The sequence below is a fragment of the Cyprinodon variegatus genome, unplaced genomic scaffold (assembly GCF_000732505.1).
Source record: "Cyprinodon variegatus isolate N-32 unplaced genomic scaffold, C_variegatus-1.0 Scaffold349, whole genome shotgun sequence".
Classification (NCBI taxonomy): domain Eukaryota; kingdom Metazoa; phylum Chordata; class Actinopteri; order Cyprinodontiformes; family Cyprinodontidae; genus Cyprinodon; species Cyprinodon variegatus.
Window position 1 is genome coordinate 36826 of NW_015150802.1, and position 20645 is coordinate 57470.

Sequence of the window (20645 nt, forward strand, 5' to 3'; positions counted from 1 at the left end):
GTTAACAATTAGAATACTGTATTTTGGAGTAATAACTTGATTTATAGATTATAGATGCAACCTTGTCTGTGTTTTAAAGTTTTCTGAAGGCGAAAGTGGTTGCAAGATGAACAGAACAGAAAAGAGGATGTTCCCTCTGCACCGGGAGAAAGCCAGTAGTTCTGTGTCTTTGTTAGGAAGTTAATAAAACAGTCTATGCTCTCAATATTCATTATTACGGTAGAGAGAAGTCGGCCTCTTTCAGCTATGACACCAGGATGTTTTACTTTCATTCACAAGGTTGGCTTTTTCACCTTCCACTGCATCAATGAGTTTTTTTGTTGCCTGAAGAGAAATCTTTTCAGCTGAGTTAATGTGTATCTGAAGAAGTACCAGCTAAGGTCACCATGGGGTCATAGACATTGTGGTGCTAACAGAAGCTCTTTAAAACACAGAGCCTTCCACCATCCCAACCATAAATCGTAATTAACTAGTCAAGTAGAGCATGATTGTCAAGCAGAAGAGTATTTGTGGTAGGTTTTTTTTTTTATATAAATAAAAATCTGATGTGTGTTCATTGTTTTCATCACCACCATGAAGCCTGGGTCACGGCTGTGCCACTTCCCAATCTGTGAGGGCTGTATCACATTTTTTATTTCTGTATCAGTGTATCCCACTAAAACAACATTCACCATTTGACAGGGTCAAATTATGAAAAAAAAAAAATAAATAAATTAAATAACAGTAAATTAAATAACAGGTGCTTTTTCTGAATGTGACGAAAGCAGAGCTGCATCGGTTGTCTATCAAAATAAAACACTGCACTCCACATCATGACCGCCGATGCTCTTTAAATAGAACTGATCGAGGATTTTAATGTGTACAAAATAAAAGGGGAACATGTAAAGAAATAAAGATATGACAGACAGTGGAACAGTTTATATCCTGGAGATGCCATTGGATGTTGATTTCTCAGAAAGCTTTTTGGAAAGTTTACCAAAGTCAGTTTTTCCTTTCATAAAGAGCAGAGCATGATAAGCTGCACGTGTCCCGCATTGTCCCTCATAAGCATCCTTGATGTTCCATTTGTTTTTGTTTTACTTACTAAAGGATCTGTATTTCACCTTTATCTGTTTTCTGTTGTCCTAAGCTCCAACAATGAGTAAAGTACACAGTTTATTGAAATGTTTCATTGATTGTGTTTGTCCCAGTCTGCACTGCTTGCTCTTAACCAACTGTGTGTTTCCAGATGGGCAACCCTGGCGATTCGGAGATTTGACTTTGTGGCGATTACCTTGCGATTCGGAGATTTGACTTTGTATTTTCTCCAAAGTGGATGCGTTTCACTTTGCAACCGTGTCTCTCTTCCTGATTACTCATGGCATTGCTGCCTAATAGCTGTGTAAGTCCGACCAAAATAGATCAGGGGTTTACATCAGTCAGTGCTACGCAAGCAAACTTGCAGAGAACCGTTTGCGGTCTGACCAGCACTACGCATTTTCTGTGAGATCTCATACCCCACATCATACAATCGATTTTCCCTTCAATCAGACACTGAATCCTGTCAAATGTGTCCAGGCCAAAGTGTTACATCTCAATGGTTCTCCTGTAGCACAGGTTCTACCTTTAGGATCCCTGTACTTCTTAAAGGTGAAAGTCTGACCCAACCTCAAAACTTTTGCAGCATCAAAAAGGCTTTTTCAAGGTTCTTCCTGAACGTAGCTCTATACATCCATTCATTAGCTTCCAATCCAACTCCTCTGCAGCTAAAGAAAGCATCCCCACCACAAGATGCTGCCACCACCGTGTTTCACTGTAAGGATAATGTGTTGATGTTTGTTTCCCGTCACACATCGGATTAGGTGTGGAGGTCTATGTTCAATATGTCCTTTACCGAGTAGATCACCTTCTTCCAAATGTTTGACAAATTATAATCAGGTTCTCATGGTTTCCCATAGATTATGACTATCTACAATGTCAGATATCTGGGTGCTTTATTTTGCTCTCTCTCAGTTTTGGTTGAAATGTCTTAGGGGATTTGAAGTTGAGCAATATTTGTTCCAGTATCGGATCACAGATTGAACAGTGACCCTGAGATTGTTTTATTGCTTTATAGCCTAAGACTGCTTTTAAACCTTTACATAACCCTCCCCTTTGCATGGCTACTCCGTCACTTGGTCTTCATGAGGCAGTTTGTTTACCAATGTTTCTCTGAGTCTAAAATTAGGTTACAAACAATTAGTCTGTATTTGGCATTTAGATTACTTGTGATGGGTAATTGGTTGTTCATGATTTTATAGAGGGTGTATCAGATTCAAGCAATATGAATATGTAGATAACTTTTCAGATTTGAATTTGTAAAAGAAAATCTGTTTACTTCCTTCTTCAAAGTTATGCCCTACCTTTGAAAAGTAAAGTCCAAATAAAATACTTTGACATTTGTTGCAAGGTCTGAAGTGAAATCAAAAAGATTATGGACACTTCTAAAAAGCATTGTATGAGACTAGCAATCTTTCCTTTGTGGTGTCCATGTGTAATAGCTAAATGTAAACTACAATAAAGGGCTAAGCTCTTGAAACCTTACTCATTTTCAGTGTTTCGCAACTCCGAAAACAGAGCGTAGCCTTATTGTTTACCCTGCAGTATGTACTGTAGCACTGAGTTACACCAAGCTGATTAGGGCTTGAATGGAAGTTTCCTGTTTACAAAGGCCTCATGATCCCACCCAAAGCCTTTCACTTCACCTAGACTAAAATAGGCCTCCGCTCCAGACGGATGGGGACTTCAGGCTATATCCTGAGGATGTTTCACTAACGAACCCTGGTGAGCCCTTGTGGGTTTTGTCCACCTCAGCCATTGCTTTTCCCTTTACTTAGTTTCACTGGGAGATCTCCTTTGAACTGACTTAGCATTGAAAATATATAGCTTGGTTTGTGCACAAATTTGTTGCGCTGGTATCAATGGAACTGCTTTAATTTTTTTGCTGCAGTGTAAAATCACAAGTATTGATAATTGCTCCTTAATAATACGAACTGCATTCTCTGATTTGAAGATAAATTAGCTGGAAACCTTCCCTGCATTTGTTGTTCATAATGTTCTTTAAGACAAGAACAAAATTGCTTGAGTTGTGTTCTACAGCTAGAAATACTATCGATTAAGGATTTAATTGATGCTTTTTATTAGAATGAATGCTTTCTGGAGCAACAGGGTCAAAGCATTTAGTAGAAAAAGATCTGCATGCACACCAAGTATAGGAAATCAGGCTTTAACTGTATTTCATATTCAAACTCGTTGGTCATAACAGTTTGAACAGGTCTGAATTTCTGTCAAGTAAAAAATATGAATGGTTTTTGTTGTTTCCACCGAGAGAAAGAAGAAAAATGCATGTCAATACGTTTTAATATATTTTAACCAATTTTAATTAAATCATATTAATGGATAGTTTTGGTCTTTTTCCATCTACATTTTTATGGTTAAAAAAAAAGAGTGTTTGATGTGTTTTGTTCAGTCCTTGAGTTAATGACGGAGACAGATTTCTACGCTTTACTCAGTCTGCATCATGTTTTTTGAAGAGTTTTTAAAAAAAGAACTCAGCCTGTTTCTACCACTCTGGTAGAGTAACTACCAACTCAAGTTTGCAACACTGCTAAATATCTCCTAGTGTGTGAACTCTGTGGGAATGGTTGGATAAATGTTCACACATATGACTGGAAAATAGCTTTAATGATTCACTCCATCTACCATTTTCAAATCAGAGGGGTGGTGGTGTGTGTGATATAGCAGTGGACAAGCAGCTCTAATTGAGCCCTTTTTCTAAACAGCGCAAAACGCTTTAATAAGCACTTAAAACTGTTAAATTTAGCTGACATCTAATCTATATCCTTGGTAACATTAGAAAATTAAATAGTTAAATGTTATTTTTTTCTACTATATGATCTATATGTTGTACTATTTTAGCAGCAGTAGGCATAATTGTGCTTTTTCTATTACAAAGAAAAACAATCTGTAGTTTCACTGTGGGGATATTATAGATGTTTTTATTGTGTAACCACTTTATCATAGTAAGAATCTCTCACCCGATTAACTACAAAAATAAAGCAGATTATCAAACTAAAAACAGAATAGCGATTTAAATAGAGCAATCTATTCACAAGTTCCCCTATCAGCCTTTTTTTCCGTCATGTCCTCTAGTTTCTGAGTCACAGTCCTGTTGAGTACTACAACCATTCCTTTGCACCTCATCATCTGATTAGCAATACCTGTGATGCAACTGTGTAAACTCCCCACCTCCTGCAGGATGTTTTTTCCTTTCTCCTCTTTTTTTAGCCCACACACTTGTAGAAACATGACTTTGCGATTCTGATTTGAGCTGATAGTGTACTATTGTACCTCTCAGTCTATTTTCTGTTCTCTAAACAGCATGGTTCTTTCAGGGTTATGCTGGCTGGTCTTTTCCATTGCAGTTCTGTTAATCAAATTACTCAATCGCAAACAAACGAATTCCAGTTTAAGAAGGTTGTATAAGCATCAGCTCTGCAGAAGGCTAAAGCTGAATTATGTAACCCTATTTCTGACAATAGGTCTGTCCTGCATCAAGGCAGCCTGATACACAAAGACATCTCTATTAAGCATGGCAAGATGATGTAAAGCCTTACAGGAAAATGTCTGCATTCACTGAGGTCAACCAAGGCAAGGATCAGTCAACCAGGAGAAGGCCCGAGGCACTGAGGAGATAATATTGTCTCATACACTTTGCTAACATTGCATCACTGAGAGAAAAACTACAGCTGGAATGGTACAAGAAGTGCATACCACACTGTCACCAGGATGAAATCAATGTTTTCTCGGCTGCTAATGTTGCATCTTTCCAGTAAGTGAAGGATCCAGAACTGATTCTTAAGGTTTTGAGCACAGACAGACTTCATGGGTCAAGGCTCGCAAAGATTTCTACATAACTTGATTCACAACCGTTTGGAAGATAAGTGACGTCGCCATTGGTATAATTATAGCCTTTCTTCCCCATAGCAGGAAGTGGCAAGAAGCTGTCAAAAATTCCAACATGAATCAGATTAGGTTGAGGTCCTGGAAGTGAATGGACATTTTCCCTAGTGGGTAACAGAGTGTTGTGGAGTGGGAAACGTGACCAGCCATAGGTCATACCAACCCTCCGGGACCAATTATAAAGATAAGATTTCAAGGAGACAGATACGGTACACAGATTTGCTCCACTGCGTACAGGAAGTGGAGCAACACCGATCACTGATTTATAAATGAGGAAAGTGAACATCTAGCACTCCATCTCTTCCTGCAGGCCAAACTCAACAGCTGCTGGTGCAGCTTTCCCTTCTCAGAGCAGAATCTATCAGCACAGACAGCTGTTGCTGCTGCTGCTGCTGGTAAAAGAAATGAACCAGCTCACAGGGTTCTCATGACTAGTAAAAACCTGTCTATGACCAACGCTGTTCCCCATTAAGCAGAGAATGAATTAGGTCCAACAGGCAAACTGTGCTTGTAGACATTTATCGTTAAAATCTCATGGACTGTTGCAAAGGAAAAAGTTGTTGCAAATCTTTGTTATATTCTCTCTTTCATTCTGTCATTTTCCCAAGCTATCATCTCTCAAACATCCTTTTGTTTCTCTACACGTGCTTTTGTTTACACTGTGTGGACATCAGCTGATAAGGGAGATTTTACAGCTTCAATCGGTCGTAGACTTTCTTGTGTAGCAGTGTGTCAGCAGATTACGGAAAAATAACCATTAGCCATTCGGTAAAGCCTGTTTACCTTCTTCAAAACATCATATTGTTGGTGAAAATATGGGATTAACCTGTAATTCTCCATCCATACATTCCATTTCTCCAATTATGAGCTAGAATTTAGTGAAATATTCTTTCCTTTACTTTAAATGAAAAAATATGCTTAAAGAGCCTCCTCATTAGCCCTATTCTTACAGATGAATTATTTGTTCTATTATTAATAAAAGTAGCAATTTACGTCAAAAATTTTCCTTTAAAGACTTCTCAATCAAAAAGCTTTTGAGCAGTAATTTGTATTGTTGGAAAGGCTGAAGCTACACATTTGAAGTTTGCTACTTTTTCTAGATTAATCAAAGCAGCAATTTAAGTTTTCAAGATGTAAACATATAGTTGACTTATGATTGTCAATTAATGGTTTATCAGATTAAATTGTGTTCCATCCAATCAATCAAATGTTTTAGCGCTGTAGTCTTACCGCAATCCAAAAGGGAGCATCACTCTACCTACGTAATTGGAGCCTCAATGGTATTTTAAAGAGCTGCTGCCAAAGAGGAGCTATGCTGGAGAAGAAACGTGAATCTTTTTAGAGTTCAGAGTTTAGATTTTTTAATTGTGAAAAAGATGCAGAATACACTTTATTCTGTTTGTAAATATAAATACTCAATAAACGCCCGAAGTTATCACCTAAATAGCACCCTTTTAATCGAGCTGCACGACAGAGCAGCGTAACTTCTCTGTTGTGTTTGGAAAGCGAGGAAATGATGATGGAAACACTTGTAACATGTTGGAAAAAGACATGCTAACAATTAGCACTGTATATGGAGAAGGCTTTTGTGATTTAATGTACTTCATGGAGTCAAGTTTGAACATTCCACAGATCAACCAGAACAACCTGTTCAAAAGCCCTAGAAAAAGGACAAAGTATCTCCCACCAGAGTTGGATTAAACTAAAAACAGAGCTATATCACAGTTACCATCCACTGCACTGTAATGAAGGGGCAAATAGTCTGACAGCATTTTAGAACAACATTGCAATACTTATACTTAGTGATCATTTGAAACATCTGTACAATAAAAAAATAATAAGTGTTTTGCATATTTTACTTCTCGCTTTCATTCATTAATCTTATGCCTTCTTGTTTTGTTATGTCTTATAAATACGTTTAACAATGTGTATGAAAACTTGTTTATTCAGTCAGTATTTAATACAGCTGTGACAATCAATAGTTAAAATATAACAATGTACTTATTTCAGTATATTGTAAAACAATATTTAGCCCTGAATGTTATGGAAAGACCCTCTGGATACATGAGAAGACTCAATTCTTTTATGAAGATTGCCAATTATTAGTCCAGCCTGAATATCAATCAACTTAAAATTATTCCATTAATCAATGTCTTGCATTTCTAGTAAGTTGTTTGATTAGTGTTTGATTTATTTGAGCTATAGTAAATTATTTTTAGAACAATATTTTGCTCTTGGTGAGTCTGAGGGTTCACTAAATTGGGTGTGTGACCCAAAAGCTTTACAGCAGTGTGAGTTCTCTTTGAACGCATTAGCTAGCCTTACGTGCATTTATTATTCCCCTATATATATTGTCCATCATGACTAAAAGGGAAGTTTTCTGTTGCACTATAGATATAACATGTTGTTCTATGTTCTCTGTTAGATCAGTGTTGATCTATGTCACACTTTATTTTGTCCTTCTTAAAATAAAAAAAACAAAACAAGCCTGCTTAAAACTCAGCTCTCTACAGTTGTCAGGGCTGCTCCAGGGGTAGTTAAGGCTTGGTAAAATAAGCTTAAAAACTTGCTGCTTTGTTTTGTGTTGTGTTTCAACCTTTCACACACAGAAAGCTGTGCTCTGTTTAGAGAAAACCTGCAGCTCAGCAGAGAGACGCAGACAGAGGGAGCTGTAGCAGTGCAGAAATTCATCCGTCATACCCTCACTCCTAATTTGATTACATTTAATCTGTGCCAAGCACTTGGATTGTTATTAAAAACCCAGAAGGGATGCACCATATTGTTACTTTTGTTTGTTCTTTAAAAAGCTTTTAATCAAGAAACCTGTTAATAAAACTCCCTTTAAATCTTCAGTAAAATAAAAAAGGAAAGAGATTTCATAGTACATATACTGCTATCTAACAAAAATAACTGCAGTTTGTAATTTTCTACTCAAACACCCTCATCAAAAACACCGCCCTGATTTTGACCCATTCATGCCAAAACAAATACTATTATTGCCATTGTTCCCGGCAGTTTAAACAAGTATTAGCTGCATGTGGAACCTGCGTAAAGGGATTTGAGAGATCTATAATCAGACAAATTAATCAGCTCTCCATCTGATCCATGTCACGTCTGAGCAGTCCACCGCGAAGCAGGATTACACAGTGGATTACACAGCAAAGTGAGTCGGTTCTGTCTGAGACCAAAACTAAACAGCAAACGCTCTTTACGAAAGCGCTGCTGATCAAGGAACAGCTCAGGAAGAGTATTTAGAGTTCTGCTTTGGATTCAGTGGATTAAATACTAGATAGTAAATACTAATGCAGCATAAAAAAATAATAATTGAGTTAGTATTTTTTTTTTTTTAAGTTAAGGCCAAGTCTTCTAGTTGTTGATTTAACCTATAAATCCAGTAGTTCATATATATAAAAAAAATAAATATTCACATTAATATAAATGTGCAAAAATATCCCAATGTTTAAATCACATGAGAAGGGTTATACAAAGACTTTGGTCCCTCATTGGCATGGGGCCGTATCCTTCTGGTGAGAATGCCAGAGGAATTCGTAGAAACTCCAGATATGTTTGGCTTTATGTGAAAAAAACCCAAAGGAATGTTAGCATGGGAACCTAAAACATGACTCTCTCTGCAGAGTGTGTGATTCAGCCTGTTCAAATGTGCACAGTGACCCTGAAGTTACAGCCGAAGCTTATCTGGCAGATTAAAAAAAAAACGCGGGAACGAGGCGACCACTGGAGGATCATGGAGGAATCGTGTCGAGCTTCAGAAAACGAATACAAGCTGTGAGCTGAGACAGAAAAGTGCAGCCCCGCTGATCAAAGCTGTGGCATGAAACGCATAACCCAGAGAGAAGCCCTCATTACACGCAAACTGCGGAGCAGAAAGAAAGCAGCAACAGCAGAGGCGGCGGTGCAGAGGGCAGACAGCATGGGGAAACTGGATTCTGGCTTACATTAGCTTTCTCCAGCCCGCTATTGTTCAATAAGAAACATGATGGAGCTGAAGGAAATCAGACTCTTCTGCAGCATAAACACTTCTCTCCACATGCACCTCCTGAGGAAGGATCTGCCTTAAACATGTTTTATCTGACTTTAAACTGAGTAGAGCAAAAAAAAAAAAAGCCAGGAAATGTAAACACAACTATATAATAAAAAGACTGGAAAAATAAACGTAAGGGAGTAATATTTAGTGAAACAGGAATGTTATTGACTGAAGACTGCATCAGTGTAGAAATCCTTTGTTATATGAAGGGATTCTAATGTTAAAAACCAAAACAATATCCAAATGAGCAAACATTTTATCACGACACTGCTCCTCAGTGCAACACATCGCAGTCCTGATCACATCTGTGAGGCTCTGCTTTCAACCAACCATCAGAAAGCACCTTCTCTCTTATTTACTTCAGATGGAGAGAAATCCAGAGCCTCACAACCTAAAGCAGAAAATAGAACGACGCACCAAGAAACGATCTGGAGTTCTGGAACATCCGATTCTAGGATCAACCAGCTCCCATCAGCAAAAGGCAGGTCTGATTCTAAATATCTTACTTTTCTTATCGATCATATCCAACCCCTCTTCATACAGGTTACAGTGAGAATAACACCCTTTAGAGGGGAGGTTGTAATTGAGTGAAGAACAATGATCATCAAAGAGTTGCGTGAAAACAGCGAGAACGACAGAAGTTAAAGAAATTTTGAAAAAAACATTATTTGCTCGCTTAGAAAAATAAAGGAAGTTAAACATATAAAACCCACATGTGGCCAATGCTGTAGGATATGCATTACAAAATATTATTGGTGTTAACTGGTTGGCCAATCACAACGCAGAGATGTGTTTTTGAATTTGGATGCAAAGCGGGCGGGGTTTTGAAAGCGTGGCGCCGGAGAAAGCACAACAAGGAAGATGGCAGCAACTATTGAACACTTCTCGTTTGACTCAGCTTTGGATTCAGTTTTGGAAGGATTAGACTTGGGGTTTTCGTTGAAACGTGAGCAGGAAGAGGCTCTGCGCTCATTCATTTTTAAAAAAAGGACGTATTCGCAGTTTTACCGACAGACTGTATGTTTACACTCCCCCACCTGCTTTCTGTCGAGCTTACTATGTCACAGTCAGTTGCGCTCATTGGTCAGAGCATTAGCCAATAGGCACAGACATGGTTTGAAAGACAACGGGTTGTTCTCATCAACAATCTTCCGATGTCTTATTCATCAGGGGCCAGAGTAAATTACACATTTAATCTCTTATTTAGTCTGCTTTACCAGGCTACTCAATTTACAGTAAAACTAATAAACTGAGTTGTACAAGGCTGGCATTTATTTAGAATGGGGGAAAAAAATTGTATATTGAAATATTTTGAGGTTTTCAATAAAGGAAGGAGGGTAAAATGTGCCTTTAAAAAGAAGTAAATGATATATTGTGATAAAATTTTAGGATTTATTTTATTTGTACTTAACTGTGTCCCATAACCTTAATTACCTGATTTTTATTGCATCATCAGTGAAGCAGCCATGAGACCTGTCATCGACTTAATGGTCGTTTTAAGATAGTTAAACATTTTTCTTTACACATTTCAATGACAGGCATTCTTATATAACTTAAAATATTTTTTTATGGAAAACTGGTTTAAAAGCCAGAGTCGGTTAGGCAGCATTTTCCAAACTCAGTTAACCTAAATAACCCAGAAAACCTCTGATCTGTTCAGTGGTAGCTTTAAAACAATTCATATAATCAGGATCGTCAACTGCTAAATATTAAATATCGATAAAGAAAATCACACATTTTCAGAGTAAACAAAACCAAAAACATTAGATCATTTCTGCACAAGATTTGTAAGATAGCCTATATACAAATCTATACAAATAAATATATACTATATATTGTATGTTTTATGTTGTATATGTATTCTAATATGTATGTATATTTTGTGGACATTAAACACCAAGTAAAATTACTTTTAAGTGCAAACCTAGCTGGCAATGAACTTGATTCTGATTCTGAAGAGCCGTTTAGGTGAAACTGCAGTGTGTTTAACTTAGATCTCAGAGGTCTATTTGCAGTGCAGCTTTAACTGATCTACATTTTCCTAATTCAATCTAGGAGCCCAGCTTACCTCCAGCTCCGCATAAACATTCCTTTGTGTTTCAGAAAAGGAAAACATTTATGGATTGGATGATTCTTGCTTTTAGGTCAACTGGGACAGACTATTATCTGACTGAAAAGAGAATAATTGTCATCTTAAAATAACCGTTTGATTCAAGATCAAACTCATTCATTATATGCTCCCTGAAGAGTCAATCCACTGAGCAGCATCCAGTTCCTCTGTAATTTTAATATAAATATTGATTCAAACCAGCTCTCCTCGTCCTCTGTTTGGGCATCCCTGATGACTAATGCTGTTTGTTTTTTGCCTTCCTGAAACCCCCCCCATATTTAGGCCTGGAGGAGTACGTCACTGAGGCTCCGCTGTGTGTAACTACTTTAGTCGGCACGCAGTCTCAACTTTCCATTCTAAAATAAAATGTGACATCAGTTCACCTCTGCAGATGCCAAGGCAAGTGGCAGCTAAATATACAGGTTGGGTCGGACTTTTGGAGAATTAAAATCCCTTTGTGTGCCAGGAAAAATGGATTCCCTTGTTTTTCTTCCTTTTTTTAAAGAGCCCAGCCCAAGACACTCAGTCTGGAAGGTTTTCAAACAGATGTTCAGATGGTTATGACGAAAATAGGAAGCAACTCAGAAGGTTAATAAATAAATAAAAGAAACACTCCTTTGGAGCGAAAGGGGTGAAGACAGTCTTCCTGTGAAGGTTCGCAAGACATCCTGGCGCTTTTCCTCTTCCTGACTGTATGGAGCAGGATGCCGAGTCTGTCATCAATCATTTCAGAACCTGTGAGAACTCTTCCTTCATGTAAGGAAGGATCTTCAGCTGGTTTTGGTCAGTAAGGGCTGATACAGATCAACATCAGCTCATCTGAGAATTAGGGACATGTTTTTGCTGAACAACAAAAAAGTTTTAAGAATAAACTTGGTAAAGTCTGAATTTGACTCCCAAATGCCTTCTCTCCATTTTTTTGTCAGCTAGAATATATGGAAACAATGTAAAGTAGGTTGCTTGTCCCTCCAGCTATGTGGCAGGGAACCAGGGTCACCGCAGCGGAGGTCGCTTTGTTGCTTGTGGCCTTTAGCTTCACCACCTGGCTGAAGAAGAGCAGAGAAGTCCAGCTATGTGCTCGCTGAAAATAAACTGCTGCAGCAAACATGCACTGTCTGCCCCTGCTGAGGCAATGTTTGCTGCCTTTTCCCCCTTGGACACTATAATACTCAAATACTTTTTTTTTTATCATATAATTTGCACATACTTCTGATAACGCTATTTACAATGATCCATACAATAAACCCAGCTATTAGCCTTTGGACACATTGTGGGTCAAGCAGTCAGTCAGAAAGCGTATTTTCTCAATCAATTTTAAAGGCCTTTAAAGTCGTAGGGAAGCTGCTTTACCGACGGTTGCATTTCCGAATTTTCCAGAGTGGTCACTTTACAAGAGTGAATAAAGTGAATGTGATTGGTCTTTTATCAAGGGGGCGGGATTGTTGTGGCAGAAGGTTTGCTGGCCTTTTGGTTGTTGGCGGATTCTCGGAAGCATCTTGCTAACCAGTTAGCAACTTGGTGCTAGTAGGTTCCCAATGGGAAATTCCATTGGGACGAAGAAGCACTAAATTGGTGAAGAGGAGGAGAGTTTTGTGTCGGAGGTCTTGGATGAGTCTCCTCCATCGTACATTTTATATTTAGAGGAGGAAAGTGGGGACAAAGTTGTCGTGGAAGAGGACGCCAGGGCGGCAGAAGCTTGGTTTGGTGTAAAAGGCTTATAGCCGTACATGTTTGAGCCCTTGCCTTGCAATGCTGCCAGTTCTGTTAGCTCTACGCCTGATGATTCTTATTTCAACCGTTGCGTATATTAGCTGCGACATACGAATCAAGATGCTATGACCAAAAAAATTTGATTGACAGATGTCTGTTAATATACGTTTGGCCAAATTTAGGCCGTTTTGTTTTTTTTTTTTGTTTTTTTTTTTACTTATGGGACAATATGGTCTGATAAAGAATACATTTATATACATGTTTAAGCCAGAATGATTTGACATTTAAATATGACTTCCCTACGAATTTAAAAACTTTTCAACAGATTGGGCATGACTTTACCAAGAATGGTAAATTAATCAGCCCCATCTTGAGACTGAGCAATCAGAACTCAATAATCCAAACACACCAAATTAAGGGGAATCAGGTTACGGTGGAGTGAAGATTACTGCAGGTATAATCACTTCAAAATGAAGCCAGGGGAAGGACAGAGGTATAAGATGTTGTGTAAAAAGAAGCTCTTGTTTCTATGCTCTCATTCAAACTGCAGGGAGAGGAGGGAGAGATTTGCCAGAGGATAACAGGCATTCTGATCAAAGTCCAGCAGGTGTGTTCTGAGTGGACCTTTGTGGATAATAACCTCTGTCTGCCAATGAGCAAACCAGTGACGTCTGGGTCAGGAGAGGTAGAGCCTCAGCTGTCATCATGACGACTAAACTCTAGTTTAATCCATCTTTTTACTTGACTGTTCAATAAAAGTCCTTTCTGTATGAATTCAGGATATTCTTTAAAATTCGATCAATCAATTTATGTATTTAAAACTCATTCAAATACAGTCTGACAAATAGAAGGTTACTTCTCAGATGTGAAGGATTTTTCTAGGCAGTTTTTTTAGTCATAAAAGGCGGTTTTAGGGAGAGAAAGATCAAATGCAGAGCTTAAAGATCTACACCTGCTCTTTTCAACCTTAGTTATGCATGTGAACTTCACTGATACGGAGGTGAGGACCTAAAGCTTTAAAAGACTTGATTAATGAGACTTTATAAAGATACGATCATACAGGATTTCAAGTTTTAACTGAAAAAAAAAAACTAGCAATCCAAAAAACAATAATAATCATCATAATAAAATGTAACCATTTATAAAAAAAAATCTTGGTTCTCTTATTATGTTGACAGATATTGTGACAATTGTAGCAAAGTAAAAATGTGTTTTTATTTTGTGCCTCTTACTCTGGAGGACTTTGCAGAACACGTCACTGGAGCATGCTTAATTTGGAAACATTGGAAACCGTTTGGAAAGGTACAGATCTTTGTTCTCTAAAGCAGGGGGTTGATGTATGTCTTTGATAGCTCATATCCTGCAGCTTTTTGCTGCATCCATTAGCCAACACACCTGGATCAAATGACTGGTTTGTTACCAGCCTGTGAAGAGCTGGAGGACTGAATGCCAATGAGGGGAGTCAGCCATTGTATTCATGTTCATTAGAGGATGGATGCATCTCAACCTGCAGGAAAGTAACTGTCCAAGAAGCCTGTCTCTCTTCTTTAAATATGGCTTGTGGTTCACTCTGGAACACTTAACTTAGTCCCCCCTGCACTATAGGATCCACAGAGGAGTGGTGTTTTGGTGCTGCTAGATAGCATAAGATGCTACTTTAGAAGGTAAGTTTGCTAACCACTGCTTCTTTTTATTATAAGAATAGTCTATGCCCAACAGTGAGGTCACATCTGCTCCCAGTAGACATTAAATGATGCATCCGAACAAGAAGCTAAGACAATAATATTCCAACATCTCTCTTGTACATTTTTTATATCAAATTTCCATCCATCCATCCATCCATCCATCCATCCATCCATTTTCTTCCACTTTCCTCCGGGTTGCAGCGGCAGTAGTCTCAGCAGAGATGCCCAGACTTCCCGATCCACACACACCTCCTCCAGCTGCTAAGGGGGGACCCCGAGGCGACACCAGGCTAGCTCAGAGACATAGTCCCTCCAGGGAATGGCGGAGACCAACATGCACCGGGAACAGGTCTGACTTACTGCCGGTAATGCAAACCAAGCTCCTACTGCGGTCATACAGAGAGTGGACAGCTCTTAACAGAGGGCCCTCAGTCCCCATACTCCTAAAGCACCCTCAACAGGCCACCATAAGGGACACGAGCAAAATCCTTCTCCAGATCCACAAAACACATGTGGACTGGTTAGGTGAACTTCCACAAACCCTCTAGCAGCCCATGAAGGGTATAGAGCTGGTCCAGTGTGTCGCAACCGGGAAGAAAATCACATTGCTTCTCCTAGATCTGAGGGTGGACTATCTGACAGATCCTCCTCTCCAGCACACTGGAGTAGACCTTACAAGGGAGGCTGAGGAGTGTGATCCCTCTGTAATTGGAGCACAACCTCTGAACCCCCTTTTTAAAGAGAGGGACCACCACACCGGTCTGCCAATCCAGGGGTAATGTCACCGACCACCACAAGATACTGCAGAGATGTCTCAGCCAAGACAGTCCTACAACATCCATAGACCGAAGGTACTTGGGACGAATCTCATCCACCCCGGGGGCCCTGACACAAGTAGCTTTCCAACTACCTCGGTGACTTCAGCCTGGCTTAAAGAGAAATTGGAATCTGCAAAAAACAACCTCAGTTGGCCAAAACTTCATAAAAAAAAATCTGTCCACAAGTCTGAGGGGTGACGCTAGTTCTTTTAAAAACTGTGAATCTTTCAAGCTTCCATTAAATCGCTCACGTTCCGTGGTTCAGTGGCAACACAGACCTATATTTGGACAGAAGCCATGAAACCTAAAATCCTGTTTCTTCATTTGCATTACAACTGACAGCGGTGCTCTGCAGAAAAGTGGCATCACCCCCCTCTTTCTGTTCTTTCCTCTTCCTCATTCATCTCCAGCCAAAATATTTCACACACCCTTCCAAAAAAAAAAAAAAAAAACTAAAAACAACTAAAAAAGGAAACGGATAAAGCCAGCATGAACACAAACTGTCAAGTGGCGGGTTATTTAGCCTGCCATGTGACAACGGTGTGAGGCGTGGGGTCAAGCCTCGCTGCGGTGAGTCTTCAGAGATAAAGACAGATCCCTGCATCAGTGAGCTAATCCTGACAGAGAGGTCCTGCCAACACCATTAGGATAAGCCTGTTTGAGTCTCTCCATACATGAATAGTAGACTGAGAAATCTACTGAAACATACTGAAAGCACATACAGTGTCAAGATGGCGGGATTTGTAAGAATGCAAAGAGTACAGCTTTAAATAAGGTGGCTTTGTGGAGAAGAACCACGGCATTTTGGGTTGGCTTGATGGGCTTTTATTCCAGTGGATTTTACGGATCATAAATGTAAAATGACAAGCATGCAGAAGGCTCTCCTGCATGTTTATTTTTCTTTCATTTTTTACCTAAGAGTCACAAAAATATTCTCTATATCGTTGCACAATGTGGGTGGAAAACAGTTTTATGTTGTGAAAAAAAAGGCATCAGTGACATTTTAGAGAGATAATACACATTTTCATTAAGCCTGAAATTCAATATAAAATAGCTATCCTGCAAATACAAAATAAATAAATATCCTGCAGGTAGAAAGATACATCAGAAGGCCAATATTTTTGAACAATAGAGGATTTTTTTACATGCATCACTGATTTACTCCTGCATCCAAGCAGCCGTGCCTTAGCATCACATGAAAAGCATGCACTGCCGCTCCCTTCATTTGCTAACCTTTGGAAAAGTTTGGTGTTGTTATTTAATAAGCGTTTCTTTTGTTTAAAATGAGACTTGTTTAACATCTGTTTTTTATTGTGTTATTTTTATCATGTGAAAGGAGGTAGAAGCAATAGTGCATTAAAAAAATAAATCAGCAGCACATATTAGGGATCAGTTAAAGTTCTGTCAAAATAATGGGGATTGGGCTCGAAAATAACTATATCGGTAGATCTCTAATCTGTAGCATAGGTAGCATGTCTTCAGATGGGTTAGGCTTTAAATAAATATCAGTAAAAGCCTTTTTATCTGACAAATGGTGAGGTAAACGCTATGAGCTCTGTTGTCTGATGAAAGTAAACTCTTAAACAATCCCCTGGGGCACCTGATTCTCAAATACTACTGCTACTTTTTTTTTTTTTAAACAAGCAAACTGAACACAAAGATTATTAATCTATCATAAATTTAAAAATATTTTCAGCAGCAGCTTCCTCATGAAATACTAATGATGCCAATTTCCTTTCCGTCCATCCCCCATGCTGGCATCCGTCATCCCCTCCATTTATAGCCTGCAGGAAAGCTGTAAGTACCCCAGACCTGGGCCAGTTAACAAGCCGAAACCAAACCATTGACACCATAACGGAGCGGAGGGTCAGTCTTTATCTGTGACCACAGTTTTAAGTGTAATCACGCTGATTGCCCATTATGTGCAAAGTTGGTGCCAACACAGCTTCCTCCGGCAGCGCAACCGGCGATCAGATGGACAAACTGAATATTAATCTGAGCCTCTGTGAGTGCCTGTGTAAATCAAATTTAATACCCATAAAATCTGAAAGTTCAGGAGAGAAGTCATAAACCTCAGAACGAAGCCTTAGTTTATTCTGGATCAGCACATGGATGTTAGAAAATGCTGATAATCAGATTTGTAAACATTGCACTATGTGTCTATTTCCTTCTTTATTCTCCTTCTCATCTCTTCTTCCATCACTCTGAACCTAATAATCTGTCTTCAAAACAGAGATCAACCAGGTTTTAAGGCCAATACTGATACCAATTATTTTGATTATGAGGCTAAACGGTAACCGATATGTGTTGCTTTTTTTGGGGGGGGGGGTGGCCATATTGTTTCTTCTTCCTCTAGTTACAAAGAAAACAAATGTATGTGTAGTGACTTTATGGAATAGATTGAGCAAAGAGACATAAAGCACAGTGCAAAATGAAATAGTTCTGAAAAATCATCATAAAACATCATAAAAGCATACTTTTTAATACTTACAGAGAGATATGAAAATGGATTTGTATATTTCTATATATATAATTTCATTATGCATGTGCATGTATGAGTATAAATGGGTTATCTATGCTATTTTAGCTGACTACAATAAATGTCTATGTGACAGGATAAAATGGACTGAGATTATAAAGGGGCATGAGTTAAAAAAATAAAACCTTTTCTCATCTTCTTTTTTAACTTGCATCTTAAGGATTTCAGTTATGTTATACATGGATTACAATTTATGTATTCTTTAAATTCTACATGCATACTTTTTATTTGGATGAGATAAATTTCTCTCTTCTTCTCTTTCAAATTAACTTAAGTTCAAAGTATTTTTGTTTTACAGCATGGGTGCAGTTCTGTTAAATAACAACAATTTTGACAGAAGGCATGTTGGTGATAAAGGGATGAGGAGATGAGGAATATTGTTCACTAAATCACTAGACTCATTAAAAAGTATAAAGAGAATGAAAATAAGCAAAACATTGCCAATGAATAAAACATGCAACGAGATCACAAGGAGCCAATTAATTAGTGTAAAAATTAAATAAATACATGCTAATATCTTTCCAAAATATCAGCCACCCATGTATCAGTCAACCTTTACTTCAGCCTGAACATCTGCTGCAGAGATTCAGCCAACCTGGGTAGATAGATGAGTGATATACTCCACAGCACATCACAATTCCTATGAGAGCAAAAATGAATAGAATAGAATAGAATAGAAAATCCCTTTATTGTTCCACAATGGGGAAATTCTGGTGTTTACAGCAGCAAAAAGATTATAGGAAAAGATGCTCACACAATGGGGACCTTAGAAAAAATACTGAAGACTTAAAAAATAAACAAATAAAATGCTGTCCTGTAAAGTTTTTAGCAGTATAAAAACTGTGCGCCTGGAGAATAAATAACCAATATGTAGCTGTGGACATTTTTACAGTAATGGATATTTGAAAATAGCAGCAACATTAGGAGATGTGCAAAATGACAGCAACATTTCATTTACCTGACTAAGGTAGAAACTGTGCAAAATCTGCATGAATGTAAAAACTTATTGAGGTTGTTAGGAACTTTGATGGTTATAAAGTCTTGCAGCTGCTGGGAGGAAGAATCTCTGATAATGCTCCCTGGGGCCTTTAGGGTGCAGCAGTCTGTCACTCAATGAGCTCTGCAATTGCAAATAATTGCATTGGATGCAATGTTTTGCAGTCAATATAATACACCTGTTATTGCAAATAATATATGTGCACAGACTTTGCGGTGTACATCCATTTTAAAGACTGCTGTTATGTGATGAGAGAAAAGCTTATGATCATTTCTGTGCATGACAACTAATAAGATGCTGTTCTGAAAAGTGCACTAAAATGTTTAACCCAGTTGTTAAACTTCAAAATGTCTAATTTCTGCATGCAAAATACATCGGACCCTGCTGTTTTTTAACATTTCCCTGTTTCCCTGCACCTGATTTATTATTAGGCTTGTGCAAAACCCTGATGTCAGACCACTGATGTATTAGGAGTGCATTTAATGGAGTAAAGGCTTGCACGCAACAGTGAAAAAACCACGATCCGAACACACGCGGGTTAGATTCCCACGATCGTAGCAGCTCCTCTTGAATGTTAACTATAGGTGATTATCTCAGCTGATAAAGGGAATGTAAGCGTACGTAACCAAAAATAAATAACAGTTGGACCCACTGCTGAAGTGTTGCAGATAAGGTTGTGATGTTGCAACAAAAATAAGAACCACTGCTTCCTTTTGTAGCAGAATGAAGAAAACTGACCTGTTGCGTCCGTTCAGCCGGATTCATCATCACAGCTTGCCGAAAGCGGTTATCCACATAAGACGCCATTGTCTTGGAAGGCGGCGTGTAGCACAGTTTTTTTTTTTTTTTTTTTGTATATCCTTAAAACTGCTTCACTTGAGTTCAAATGCGATACGCACAATTGTAGTCCTCTCCTTGTTTTAGTTTATCCTTGGTAAATGAGCTCCGAAGCTGGGAGTGCCCGAAGCCAGGCCACGACTGGAGCCAGACAGCCGAGCGCTCTCCTCGGGGTATCGGTCCCTCTCCGCTGCCCAACCCGAAACCCGGCTGCCAACTGCAGTCCCCGCCGCCGCTAATTATTTAAAAACTTCTCTTTAAAAAAAAAAAAACGGGTCAAACGGTTCCTCTGGGTTATTTTCTCGCTGTCAAACCTAAAGTCCCACCGTTAAAGCCGGTGTTAAGGGAAGATATTCCTCGTCTCCTCAGCATTTCTGCTAACGACGTGAAGAAATTCCATAAAGGATCCGGTAAACAAAAGGAAAGCTAACGGCTACGAGCTAACCTTTCTGCAACAACATGGCACCCATCACGAAAGGTCAAAACTCTTCCTATTCACTGAAGAAAAGAAAAAAACATTTTTCTTTCTGCATTAGGAGGCAGCTAAAAGTGGGAATTGGTCCACCGCAGTTTGCTGTGTTCTGTTGTATGCCACCACCATGGTGATTGACTGACACACTGGAATCAAGTCAGGAGGATTTAGAGACTTTACTTCCTGTTGTTTATTTCAAAATAAAAGTCTGCAAACCAACTTTTTTTTTTTTTTGTGAACCGTATTAGTTTTTTATTTAGTTAGTTTTTACTGGTTGAAAATACAATCGATCTTAGATTATCAGACATCACAGTAAAAGGGATTAATAATCTTTATAAAAAAAAAAAAACACACACCACAAACTATAATACTAGGGAGGTGTGATTTATGGATATAGTGATGTTACTTCTACAATCAGAATCAGAAATACTTTAATAATCCCAGAGGGAAAT

At 38.6% G+C, this 20645-nt stretch overlaps 1 protein-coding gene across 1 annotated transcript in view; it reads right to left on the reverse strand.

Annotated features, from left to right (window-relative positions):
- Positions 1–20329, reverse strand: part of rapgef2 (Rap guanine nucleotide exchange factor 2) — a 52658-nt gene extending 32329 nt beyond the window's left edge. The window contains exon 1 of the mRNA XM_015385814.1: positions 19623–20329. Within this exon, the coding sequence (XP_015241300.1) occupies positions 19623–19691 (69 nt within the window). The 5' untranslated portion in view covers positions 19692–20329. The remainder of the gene's footprint in view (positions 1–19622) is intronic.
- Positions 20330–20645: the final 316 nt, after the last annotated feature.